General features: G+C 38.3%; 1 protein-coding gene across 3 annotated transcripts in view; it reads left to right on the top strand.

Moving 5' to 3' along the window:
- The window catches only part of LOC133634203 (microtubule-associated serine/threonine-protein kinase 1-like), a 382,209-nt gene that overhangs the window by 288,043 nt on the left and 79,166 nt on the right, over window positions 1–15,000 (top strand). For all 3 annotated transcript variants that reach the window (XM_062027288.1, XM_062027287.1, XM_062027289.1), the window contains 3 exons: window positions 6,099–6,187; window positions 8,393–8,468; window positions 12,420–12,492. In XM_062027288.1, the coding sequence (XP_061883272.1) occupies window positions 6,099–6,187; window positions 8,393–8,468; window positions 12,420–12,492 (238 nt within the window). The remainder of the gene's footprint in view (window positions 1–6,098; window positions 6,188–8,392; window positions 8,469–12,419; window positions 12,493–15,000) is intronic.

Raw genomic sequence — 15,000 nt, 5'->3', positions numbered from 1 at the left:
ATATATATATATATATATATATATATATATATATATATATATATATATATATATATATATATATATATATATAAAATATGCCATCATCCACACTCCTTATGAGACAAGAGCATGCATGTATTTCTATTTTAAAGGTCTTCTAAATAGTGAAAAACAGTTAGTACGAGGCAGTAACAATATGCAAATATAGGGTTAGTCTATTCCGCCTGTAAAGTGCTCTAAAAACTTTTTTATTTTTTTAAAAAACACCAACATGTCGTGACCTGCAAATTTCGGACTGTAAGTTGCAACTTTTTTTTCCTACGCTTTGAAACCTGCGGCTGATAAAACGGTGGATTCGTGGATGTTTCCTCGCTGATGGCCGTATAGCAAATAGTTAAAAATACACTGAAATGGTGTGTTATTGTTTGTGGACGAGTTTGCTCACAGCAGGTGCTGCATTGATCTCTTTTTTCGATGTTTTGAACCGGAAGTAGAAGTGCCAAGTCGTCCATAGCGTTTCTACTCGTACGGATTCTTCATCCAGCACTCCAAGCAACGGTTGTAAGTTTTACAATGTAACTAAAACAATTCGTACTTACTAAACCATCCCGTGTGCGATGTGTTAATGCATATTTGTACATAATGTAATCAAGCTAGCGTCGTTAGCATGAGCTAATACGCTCTCTGTTAGTATTATTAACTTGCAACGGCATTCTTTTTGTATTGTTTCGGTTTCACAAATTCCTCAGTAAATTCGTCCCTCTTGGAAAAACAATTTTTTACCTGCTTAATTAAATAAAGGATATTGATTGATTGATTGATTACTTGATTGATTACAGAACAAATTTGAATGCATAATTTTTTTTAGGAGCAATTACAGATTTATAAAAAAAAAAAAAAGATGACAACCTATTAAAGTTGAAAAATGCACTAAGTCATAAAAGTGTTTTAAGCATTGTTTTTTCTATAATAACGCTGTTACTTTTACTCGTAACGAGTAATCTAATTAATTACTTTTAAGTCCGTTACAACGCCGTTAGCGATAGCTTAATTTAACGTGGCACACTAAATAAAACCACATCAAAAGTAGACAGTTTAATAAAGTCTATCTATCTATCTATCTATCTATCTATCTATCTATCTATCTATCTATCTATCTATCTATCTATCTATCTATCTATCTATCTATCTATCTATCTATCTATCTATCTATCTATCTATCTATCTATCTATCTATCTATCTATCTATCTATTTATTTACTTTTGATGTGGTTTTATTTATGTCGACAACAACAAAGTCCAATGCAGGAAATAACTTTTTACGGGTGAAAGCAACAAGCAGTATCGGACTAAAATGAACGTGATATCAAACAGGAAGTGTCAACATCACACTGTGACACAGCAGAAAAACAACAACATACGCCGACGCGCACGACGGGAGTAATGGACGACAAATCGACGGTTGAAGTGACAAACTTGCCATCCAAACAATACCCCGTTTGTTGACAAATAGATACGACAGCCACGGAAGCGCAGTCAATCTTTTTTATGAAGAGATGAAGAAGCAGTGGGTTAGACAGGTGAGTGGGAAGCAGGAGGGTGAATTTAGAAGGCTAATGCTAACATGCTAACATGCTTGGGGCTGGAGGACAACGCAGCTGCAGAAGACTCTCAGCTACTTGTTGGCCATTCTGCATGAGCCATGATTGCTGAGTCAGCAATAAACGTGCACTGGGCAGTGAAGGCTGTCATACTCAGACTGACCTAAGTCAGCAGGTGCAGACTTCAGGTGAAGCGAGGTGGTGGTGGTGGTGGTGGTGGTGGTATGTGCATGTATCAATAGGCTTCTTTGTCCTTTTGTCTGCTCCTCATCCTCATCTTCATCCTCATCTTCATCTCCCACCTCACTTCCAGCCCCACTAATGCATTTCCCCTAAATATTTCAATGCGAGTGTTACGCAAGGTTGAACACGCTCTCCCTGGAGCATGTTCACTTCCTGCTGGCTGCATCACAGATAGACTGCGGGGGGGGGTGGGGGGGTGAGACTGGGAGGGGGGGGGGGGAGAAAAGATGACATATGGAGTCATGTTACATCTCCATCATGTTACATCTCCATCATGTTACATCTCCATCATGTTACATCTCCATCATGTTACATCTCCATCATGTTACATCTCCATCATGTTACATCTACATCCAGCTAAGTCTTAACTAAAGTCCTTATTTTAGTGGTAGAGAACACAATGTCATGCACTGGTGTCACACTCCAGGACCCAAGATCAGATCACACCATTTAAAGTGGCCCACCATTTCATTTAATGTGGACCACCAAATCATTTAATGTGGTCTGTCACATCATTTAAACTGACCCACCACATCATTGAATGTGGTCCGTCATGTCATTTAAATATGGCCCGCCACATCATTTAATGTGGTCCGTCATATCATTTAAATATGGCCCGCTTAAATATGGCCCGCCACATCATTTAATGTGGTCCGTCACATCATTTCAGTGGCCCGCAACATCCTTTGATGTGGTTCGTCACGTCATTTAAAGTGGCCCACCACATCATTTAAAATGGTCCGTCACATCATTTAAAGTGGCCCGCAACGTCATTTAATGTGGTCCATCACGTCATTTAATTTGGCCCACCATATCATTTGATGTGGTCCACCACATCATTTATTGTGGTCCGTCACGTCATTTAAAGTGGCCCGCAACATCATTTAATGTGGTCCGTCATATCATTTAAATATGGCCCACCACATCATTTAATGTGGTCCGTCACGTCATTTCAGTGGCCCGCAACGTCATTTGATGTGGTTCGTCACGTCATTTCAGTGGCCCACCACATCATTTCAAGTGTTCTGTCACATCATTTAAAGTATTACACATCATTCAATGTGGTCCGCAACGTAATTTAAATTGGCCCACCACATAATTTAATGTGGTCCGTCACACTTTATTTGATGTGGCCCGCCACATCATTTAAAGTGGACTGTCTCATCATTTAATGTGGTCCGCTACGTCATTTAATGTGGCCTGCCACAGCATTTGAAGTGGACTGTCACATCATTTAAATTGACCCACCACTTTATTTGATTTGGCCCGCCACATCATTTAAAGTGGACTGTCACATCATTTAATGTGGTCCGCTATGTCATTTAATGTGGCCTGCCACATCATTTAAAGTGGACTGTCACATCATTTAAAGTGGACTGTCACATCATTTAATGTGGTCCGCTATGTCATTTAATGTGGCCTGCCACATCATTTAAAGTGGACTGTCACATCATTTAATGTGGTCCATCATGTCATTTAATTTGGCCCACCATATCATTTATTGTGGCCCACCACATCATTTATTGTGGTCCGTCACGTCATTTAAAGTGGCCCGCAACATCATTTAATGTGGTCCGTCATATCATTTAAATATGGCCCACCACATCATTTAATGTGGCCCGCAACGTCATTTGATGTGGTTCGTCACGTCATTTAATGTGGCCCACCACGTCATTTCAAGTGTTCTGTCACATCATTTAAAGTTTTACACATCATTCAATGTGGTCTGTCACATCATTTAATGTGGTCCGCAACGTCATTTTAAGTGGCCTACCACATAATTTAATGTGGTCCGTCACATAATTTAAATTGACCCACCACTTTATTTGATTTGGCCCGCCACATCATTTAAAGTGGACTGTCACATCATTTAATGTGGTCCGCTATGTCATTTAATGTGGCCTGCCACATCATTTAAAGTGGACTGTCACATCATTAAATGTGGTCCGCTACGTCATTTAATGTGGCCTGCCACATCATTTAAAATTGCCTGCCACATCATTTAAAGTGGACTGTCACATCATTTGAAGTGGACTGTCACATCATTTTCAGTCAAACACACCATCAGCATTTAAAGTGGCCTGCCACATCATTTAAAGTGGACTGTCACATCATTTAATGTGGTCCATCATGTCATTTAATTTGGCCCACCATATCATTTATTGTGGCCCACCACATCATTTATTGTGGTCCGTCACGTCATTTCATGTGGCCCGCCACATCATTTATTGTGGTCCGTCGCGTCATTTAATGTGGCCCGCAACATCATTTAATGTGGTCCGTCATATCATTTAAATATGGCCCACCACGTCATTTCAGTGGCCCGCAACGTCATTTGATGTGGTTCGTCACGTCATTTAATGTGGCCCACCACATCATTTCAAGTGTTCTGTCACATCATTTAAAGTTTTACACATCATTCAATGTGGTCTGTCACATCATTTAATGTGGTCCGCAACGTCATTTAAAGTGGCCCACTACATAATTTAACGTGGTCCGTCACATAATTTAAATTGGCCCACCACTTTATTTGACGTGGCCGGCCACATCAAATAAAGTGGACTGTCACATCATTTAATGTGGTCCGCTACGTCATTTAATGTGGCCTGCCACATCAGTTAAAGTGGACTGTCACATCATTAAATGTGGTCCGCTACGTCATTTAAGGTGGCCTGCCACATCATTTAAAGTGGACTGCCACATCATTTGAAGTGGACTGTCACATCATTTAAAGTGGTCCGCTACGTCATTTAATGTGGCCTGCCACAGCATTTGAAGTGGATTGTCACATCATTTACTGTGGTCCGCTATGTCATTTAAGGTGGCCTGCCACATCATTTAAAGTGGACTGCCACATCATTTAAAGTGGACTGTCACATCATTTAATGTGGTCCGCTACGTCATTTAATGTGGCCTGCCACATCAGTTAAAGTGGACTGTCACATCATTTAATGTGGTCTGCTACGTAATTAATGTGGCCTGCCACATCATTTAAAGTGGACTGCCACATCATTTGAAGTGGACTGTCACATCATTTAATGTGGTCCGCTACGTCATTTAAGGTGGCCTGCCACATCATTTAATGTGGACTGCCACAGCATTTGAAGTGGACTGTCACATCATTTACTGTGGTCCGCTATGTCATTTAAGGTGGCCTGCCACATCATTTAAATTGGACTGCCACATCATTTAAAGTGGACTGCCACAGCATTTGAAGTGGACTGTTACAGAATTTGAAGTGGACTGTCACATCATTTAAAGTGGTCCGTCACATCATGTAAAGTGGTTCCTCACGTCATTTAAGGTGGCCTGCTACATCATTTAAGTGGTCCGTCACATCATTGAATGTGGCCCGCCATATCATTTAGTCTGGTGCTCCACGTCATTTATTGTGGCTCGCCATTTGACGATCTGTCACTTCACTTCTGTTTGTTATTTCCTTGTCTTGTGTTTATTTCCTGCCAGCGCTCCTATTTGATTTTCACTTCCTGTATGTCTCCTCCGAGCGCTCCTTTTCCTCACCTGTGCCTGATTGGCAGCCCGGCACACCCGGTGGCAGTTGCCAATCAGGCCGCTATAAATGCCTGCCTCGCCTGTTCCTCAGGGCTCGAGGATAGACTATGTGAAGAACCTGACATGCACGACTGCTTCCTTCTCTGTTTTGAGTATTAAAAGACTCTTACCTGATCCTCACTCTCCAGGTTCCTGCATCTTAGGGTCACTACTACTGCAGCCATGCGGGCTCCCGACATGCCATATCATTCAATGTGCTTTGCTAATATCATTTAACCTTGTCCGTCACATCTTTAAATGTGATGTGTGGTCCGCCACATCATTGTCTGGCCCGCCATGTCATTTAAACTGGTCATTGTGTGTCTTCCCTCTCCTCTCTAAGTCCACAGCTAGTCCCTGTGTTGGCTGTTTAGAAGCCATAACGAGTAACAAACTAGACACAAGAAGAAAAAAAACACGCTGATCACTGAGAAGTGGCGACCGAGTAATGGACGGCGTAAACAGGATGCGACGTAGGGGGGCTCCGCCTCTCCAAAGTGGCCACGCCCCCGTGTGTACTGTACTGCACAGGAAGTGATGTCATCGAAATGGTGTCGACACACACAATGAGTGAAGTGTTTGTACACACACAGACATATTCGGCGCCATCTAAAAGTTGAATAGTTTGCAAATAAAGGGTTTCTTAATCGAGGTTCCACTGTGCTCTAAACTGTAAGCATGTTGGTATGATGTCATCACTGACGCATGTTTACGTTCCAGTTGCAGGACGAGCAACAGGAAGAGCCTCATCCTGACCAGCACCTCCCCCACCCTGCCGAGGCCCCACTCCCCACTGCCAGGGCACATAGGTCAGTACAGGAAGTGTCACCATGGCAACAGGAATTCCCTTTTCAAATGTGGCATCAACACAAAAACTTGGCTTTCCAACACAAGCAAGCTGCATTTTCATTTGCACTCAAATTGTGACAGTTTATTTATTTTATTTTTTTATTTATTTAGATTTTTTTTTTTTTTAAATATAGTTTTCCTCAATTTCCCTTCTTTTGCACTATACTTGATTACTATTTATTTCTGTAATCAGCCTGACCTAAGCCTTAATAATAATATTTGTGATTAAAACATGCGTTCATATCATTTGACATAAAAAAAACAAACATTAAAAATAGCAACAGATAGTTCTGATAGTACCTGAAAAGTACAATTTAAATGTTAATAATGTGTGTTTATTCCACAAAAGATTGTTTATTTCAACTTTATTTACCTGAAATGTGCATGTTTCTTATCCAGTTACTCGATTCATCGAACAAACTAATCAACTTGTTGTTTGTGATGGGTGAATGACACCAGCAGTGAGTGTACGGCACACTCACTAGCTGTATTGACTCTGCACTGATCCTGTGTTTGTGTTTCATAACGCTCGAAGCACAACTCTGGTCAGTGAGCCAAATAATAAACAGGAAGTGAAGAATATTTTCCTTATTTGGTGCTATTTTTCTTAAAGTGACACACACGCAGTGTTTGTGTCTTTTATAAGGCATCGATGCTTCGGTATCGTTTAACTAAGGGGTGCCCAAACTGAAATGCTAACAGTTAGCACACTTGCCAGATGGCGTCGCGTAACAGAAAATATGACTCATTGGTGTACACCAGCAAAATGAGCTAAAAAGGCTAACATGCTAACAATATTGTGGTGACAGTTAGCATTAGTAAAATATTAAAATGTATGACACTGAGGTGTCCACCAGGAAAATTAGATAAAAAGGCTAACATACTAACAATAGTTTGTTGACAGTTAGCATTAGTAAAATATAAAAATGTATGACACTGGGGTGTCCACCAGGAAAATTAGCTAAAAAGGCTAACATACTAACAATAGTTTGTTGACAGTTAGCATTAGTAAAATATAAAAATGTATGACACTGAGGTGTCCACCAGGAAAATGAGCTAAAAAGGCTAACATGCTAACAGTAGTGGGTATCAGCTGGCATTTGTGAAATACTAAAATGTATGACACTGAAGTGTATACCAGCAAAATGAGCTAAAAAAGGCTAACATGCTAACAATAGTGTGCTTACATTTAGCATTTGTGAAATACTAAAATGGATGACACTGACGTGTATACCAGCAAAATGAGCTAAGAAAGCTAACAAGCTAACAAAAGTGTGCTTATAGTTAGCATTTGTGAAATACTAAAACATATGACACTGAAGTGTACACCAGCAAAATGAGCTAAAAAGGCTAATATGCTAACAATAGTGTGTTGACAGTTGGCATTTGTGAAATACTAGAATGTATGACACTGAGCAAAATGAGCTAAAAGGCTAACATGCTAACAATAGTGTGCTTACAGTTAGCATTTGTGAAATACTAGAATGTATGACACTGAGCAAAATGAGCTAAAAGGCTAACATGCTAACAATAGTTTGTTGACAGTTAGCATTAGTAAAATATAAAAATGTGTAACACTGGGGTGTCCACCAGGAAAATTAGCTAAAAAGGCTAACATGCTAACAGTAGTGGGTTTCAGTTGGCATTTGTGAAATACTAAAAAGTTTGACACTGAGGTGTACACCAGCAAAATGAACTAAAAGGCTAACATGCTAACAATAGTGTGCTTATAGTTAGCATTTGTGAAATACTAAAACATATGACACTGAAGTGTACACCAGCAAAATGAGCTAAAAAGGCTAACATGCTAACAATAGTGTGCTTACAGTTAGCATTTGTGAAATACTAGAACGTATGACACTGAGCAAAATGAGCTAAAAGGCTTTTTTTGCTAACAATAGTGTGTTGACAGTTAGCTTTAGTAAAATATAAAAATGTATAACACTGGGGTGTCCACCAGGAAAATGAACTAAAAAAGGCTAACATACTAACAATAGTGTGCTTACAGTTAGCATTTGTGAAATACTAAAATGGATGACACTGAGGTGTATACCAGCAAAATGAGCTAACATGCTAATAGTAGTGTACACCTGCAAAACTAGCCAAAAATCATGCTAATATCAGAATGCTAACCACTAATGATACTTTCCATCCTTGTGTTGTAGGAAGCAGCCCATTGGACAGCCCTCGCAACTTCTCACCAAGTGGACCCGCCCACTTTTCCTTCGCTTCTTCCAGAAGGTCCGCCTTCCTTTTTTTAGTCGCGGGGGTTAAAGGTCACATGTGTAGCGAGTGTGTAACTACATGCCTTCATAATGTGTGTGTACACTACATGCCTTCAAAATGTGTGTGTACACTACATGCATTCATAATGTGTGTGTGTACACTACATGCCTTCATAATGTGTGTGTACACTACATACCTTCATAATGTGTGTGTACACTACATGCCTTCATAATGCGTGTGTACACTACATGCCTTCATAATGCGTGTGTACACTACATGCCTTCATAATGCGTGTGTACACTACATGCCTTCATAATGTGTGTGTACACTACATACCTTCATAATGTGTGTGTACACTACATACCTTCATAATGTGTGTGTACACTACATGCCTTCATAATGCGTGTGTACACTACATACCTTCATAATGCGTGTGTACACTACATGCCTTCATAATGCGTGTGTACACTACATGCCTTCATAATGTGTGTGTACACTACATGCCTTCATAATGTGTGTGTACACTACATGCCTTCATAATGTGTGTGTACACTACATGCCTTCATAATGCGTGTGTGTACTATACATGCCTTCATAATGTGCGCGTGTACACTACATGCCTTCATAATGCGTGTGTACACTACATGCCTTCATAATGCGTGTGTACACTACATGCCTTCATAATGTGTGTGTACACTACATGCCTTCATAATGCGTGTGTGTACTATACATGCCTTCATAATGTGCGTGTGTACACTACATGCCTTCATAATGCGTGTGTACACTACATGCCTTCATAATGTGTGTGTACACTACATGCCTTCACAATGCGTGTGTACACTACATGCCTTCACAATGTGTGTGTACACTACATCCCTTCATAATGTGTGTACACTACATGCCTTCATAATGTGTGTGTACACTACATGCCTTCATAATGTGTGTACACTACATGCCTTCATAATGTGTGTGTACACTACATGCCTTCATAATGCGTGTGTACACTACATGCCTTCATAATGTGTGTACACTACATGCCTTCATAATGTGTGTACACTACATGCCTTCATAATGCGTGTGTACACTACATGCCTTCATAATGCGTGTGTACACTACATGCCTTCATAATGCGTGTGTACACTACATGCCTTCATAATGTGTGTGTACACTACATGCCTTCATAATGCGTGTGTACACTACATGCCTTCACAATGTGTGTGTACACTACATGCCTTCATAATGTGTGTACACTACATGCCTTCATAATGTGTGTGTACACTACATGCCTTCATAATGCATGTGTACACTACATGCCTTCATAATGTGTGTACACTACATGCCTTCATAATGTGTGTGTACACTGCATGCCTTCATAATGTGTGTACACTACATGCCTTCATAATGTGTGTGTACACTACATGCCTTCATAATGCGTGTGTACACTACATGCCTTCATAATGTGTGTACACTACATGCCTTCATAATGTGTGTGTACACTGCATGCCTTCATAATGTGTGTACACTACATGCCTTCATAATGTGTGTGTACACTGCATGCCTTCATAATGTGTGTACACTACATGCCTTCATAATGCGTGTGTACACTACATGCCTTCATAATGCGTGTGTACACTACATCCCTTCATAATGCGTGTGTACACTACATGCCTTCATAATGCGTGTGTACACTACATGCCTTCATAATGCGTGTGTACACTACATGCCTTCACAATGTGTGTGTACACTACATGCCTTCATAATGTGTGTGTACACTACATCCCTTCATAATGTGTGTACACTACATGCCTTCATAATGTGTGTGTACACTACATGCCTTCATAATGTGTGTACACTACATGCCTTCATAATGTGTGTGTACACTACATGCCTTCATAATGTGTGTGTACACTACATGCCTTCATAATGTGTGTACACTACATGCCTTCATAATGCGTGTGTACACTACATGCCTTCATAATGCGTGTGTACACAACATGCCTTCATAATGCGTGTGTACACTACATGCCTTCATAATGCGTGTGTACACTACATGCCTTCATAATGCGTGTGTACACTACATGCCTTCATAATGCGTGTGTACACTACATGCCTTCATAATGCGTGTGTACACTACATGCCTTCATAAAGCGTGTGTACACTACATGCCTTCATAATGCGTGTGTACACTACATGCCTTCATAATGCGTGTGTACACTACATGCCTTCATAATGCGTGTGTACACTACATGCCTTCATAATGCGTGTGTACACTACATGCCTTCATAATGCGTGTGTACACTACATGCCTTCATAATGCGTGTGTACACTACATCCCTTCATAATGCGTGTGTACACTACATGCCTTCATAATGCGTGTGTACACTACATGCCTTCATAATGCGTGTGTACACTACATGCCTTCATAATGCGTGTGTACACTACATGCCTTCATAATGCGTGTGTACACTACATCCCTTCATAATGCGTGTGTACACTACATGCCTTCATAATGCGTGTGTACACTACATGCCTTCATAATGCGTGTGTACACTACATGCCTTCACAATGTGTGTGTACACTACATGCCTTCATAATGTGTGTGTACACTACATGCCTTCATAATGCGTGTGTACACTACATCCCTTCATAATGTGTGTACACTACATGCCTTCATAATGTGTGTGTACACTACATGCCTTCATAATGTGTGTACACTACATGCCTTCATAATGTGTGTGTACACTACATGCCTTCATAATGTGTGTGTACACTACATGCCTTCATAATGTGTGTACACTACATGCCTTCATAATGCGTGTGTACACTACATGCCTTCATAATGCGTGTGTACACAACATGCCTTCATAATGCGTGTGTACACAACATGCCTTCATAATGCGTGTGTACACTACATGCCTTCATAATGCGTGTGTACACTACATGCCTTCATAATGCGTGTGTACACTACATGCCTTCATAATGCGTGTGTACACTACATGCCTTCATAAAGCGTGTGTACACTACATGCCTTCATAATGCGTGTGTACACTACATGCCTTCGTAATGCGTGTGTACACTACATGCCTTCGTAATGCGTGTGTACACTACATGCCTTCGTAATGCGTGTGTACACTACATGCCTTCGTAATGCGTGTGTACACTACATACCTTCATAATGCGTGTGTACACTACATGCCTTCATAATGCGTGTGTACACTACATGCCTTCATAATGCGTGTGTACACTACATGCCTTCATAATGCGTGTGTACACTACATGCCTTCATAATGTGTGTACACTACATGCCTTCATAATGTGTGTGTACACTACATGCCTTCACAATGTGTGTGTACACTACATGCCTTCACAATGCGTGTGTACACTACATGCCTTCATAATGCGTGTGTACACTACATGCCTTTATAATGCGTGTGTACACTACATGCCTTCATAATGCGTGTGTACACTACATGCCTTTATAATGCGTGTGTACACTACATGCCTTCATAATGCGTGTGTACACTACATGCCTTCATAATGCGTGTGTACACTACATGCCTTCATGATGCGTGTGTACACTACATGCCTTTATAATGCGTGTGTACACTACATGCCTTCATAATGCGTGTGTACACTACATGCCTTCATAATGCGTGTGAACACTACATGCCTTCATAATGCGTGTGTACACTACATGCCTTCATAATGCGTGTGTACACTACATGCCTTCATAATGCGTGTGTACACTACATGCCTTCATAATGCGTGTGTACACTACATGCCTTCATAATGCGTGTGTACACTACATGCCTTCATAATGCGTGTGTACACTACATGCCTTCATAATGCGTGTGTACACTACATGCCTTCATAATGCGTGTGTACACTACATGCCTTCATAATGGACTTTTCTTGCTTTTAAAGTGAAAAAGAGGATGATTGTTGACGCTCCCTTGCCTTCCTCAGGCCTGATGGACGCAGATGGTCCCTGGCTTCCCTGCCCTCCTCAGGGTATGGCACCAACACTCCCAGTTCCACGGTGAGAGTTCATTGGCTGCACTTGATCTACATTTTAAATACAAAAACAGCACATTCTACAAACACTGAACATTTGGTATGGTGGTACATAAAAAATAAAAAAGTGGGATAAAAGAACAAACCGGTAAAAAGCTGACATGACATTATTTATTGGAAACAGTCATTTCTCCAAAAATAATAATGAATCAAAATCAATGTTGTTAAGAATTATTGATCTATTTTAAGTCTCCAATTACTTCACATTAAATATTCCACTTTGAAATACATTTGGGGGAAAATATTGCATATTTTGTGTGTTTTTCATATCAATAAAAAAAGGGCAAAAAAACAAACCAAAATGTAAAAAAAATTTTTTATGAAAACTTAAAATTGACCGATGCATTTGAAGTTCATCGAGACACTTATACACGAGGATAACTTATTTTTAAAAATTTTACGAGGGGCCCTTTTGGGTCCCCAAAATTTTTAGTGGGATTTTTTTTTATGTCATTGCTCAAAAAATAATAATGAATTAAAATCAATGTTATGAATTATTGACATATTTAAGTCTCCAATTACTTCACATCAAATATTACGCTTTGAAATACTTTTTGGGGGAAAATATTGCATATTTTGTGTGTTTTTCATATCAATAAAAAGGGCAAAAAAAACTAACCAAAAAAACCCCCAAAAACCCTTAAAAATACTAAAAACTTAATCAACGGATACATTTGAAGTGATCTCGAGACTTAAGCGTGGAGAGTAAAAAAAAGATGTATAATTTATTTTTTACATTTTTTATGAGTGGGGCCCTTTTGGGTCCCCAAAAATTTTAGTGGGATTTTTTTTTTTTGGTCATTACTCAAAATGTTATGAATTATTGACCTATTCAAGGTTCCAATTACTTCACATCAAATATTACACTTTTTTTGGGGGGAAATATTACATATTTTGTGTGTTTTTCATATGAACAAAAAGGGCAAAAAACAAAACGTAAAAAAATAAAATAATGAAAACTTAAAATTGACCGATGCATTTGAAGTTGTTTGAGACATTTAAGCGTTCAAAGTGGGAAAAAAAAAGTATAACTTATTTTTAGAAATTTTATTAGGGGACCTTTTGGGTCCCTAAAAGTTTTAGTGGGATTTTTTTTTTTTATGTCATTGCTCAAAAAATAATAATGAATTAAAATCAATGTTATGAATTATTGACATATTTAAGGCTCCAATTACTTCACATCAAATATTCCACTTTGAAATACTTTTTGGGGAAAATATTGCATATTTTGTGTGTTTTTCATATCAATAAAAAGGGCAAAAAAACTAACCAAAAAAATTAAAAAGTTACAAATAATAAAAACTTAAAATCAACGGATACATTTGAAGTGATCTCGAGACTTAAGCGTGGAGAGTAAAAAAAAGATGTATAATTTATTTTTTACATTTTTATGGAAAAAAAAAAGTATAACTTATTTTTAAAAATTTTATTAGGGGCCCTTTTGGGTCCCTACAAGTTTTAGTGGGATTTTTTTTTTTATGTCATTGCTCAAAAAATAATAATGAATTAAAATCAATATTATGAATTATTGACCTATTTAAGGCTACAATTACTTCACATCAAATATTCCACTTTGAAATACTTTTTGGGGAAAATATTGCATATTTTGTGTGTTTTTCATATCAATAAAAAGGGCAAAAAAACTAACCAAAAAAATTAAAAAGTTACAAATAATAAAAACTTAAAATCAACGGATACATTTGAAGTGATCTCGAGACTTAAGCGTGGAGAGTAAAAAAAAAATGTATAATTTATTTTTTTACAATTTTATGAGTGGGGCCCTTTTGGGTCCCCAAAAATTTTAGTGGGATTTTTTTTTTTTGGTCATTACTCAAAATGTTATGAATTATTGACCTATTCAAGGTTCCAATTACTTCACATCAAATATTACACTTTTTTGGGGGGGAAATATTACATATTTTGTGTTTTTTTCATATGAACAAAAAGGGCAAAAACAAAACGTAAAAAAATAAAATAATGAAAACTTAAAATTGACCGATGCATTTGAAGTTGATCGAGACATTTAAGCGTTCAAAGTGAAAAAAAAAAAAAAGCATAACTTATTTTTTAAATTTTTATTAGGGGCCCTTTTGGGTCCCTAAAAGTTTTAGTGGGATTTTTTATTTTTTATGTCATTGCTCAAAAAATAATAATGAATTAAAATCAATGTTATGAATTATTGACATATTTAAGGCTCCAATTACTTCACATCAAATATTCCACTTTGAAATACTTTTTGGGGAAAATATTGCATATTTTGTGTGTTTTTCATATCAATAAAAAGGGCAAAAAAACTAACCAAAAAAATTAAAAAGTTACAAATAATAAAAACTTAAAATCAACGGATACATTTGAAGTGATCACGAGACTTAAGCGTGGAGAGTAAAAAAAAAATTTATAATTTATTTTTTACATTTTTATGAGTGGGGCCCTTTTGGGTCCCCAAAAATTTTAGTGGGATTTTTTTTTTTTT

Source organism: Entelurus aequoreus, linkage group LG18 (assembly GCF_033978785.1).
Source record: "Entelurus aequoreus isolate RoL-2023_Sb linkage group LG18, RoL_Eaeq_v1.1, whole genome shotgun sequence".
In the NCBI taxonomy this organism is placed as follows: Eukaryota; Metazoa; Chordata; class Actinopteri; order Syngnathiformes; family Syngnathidae; genus Entelurus; species Entelurus aequoreus.
This window is presented reverse-complemented; position numbering and strand designations above follow the sequence as displayed.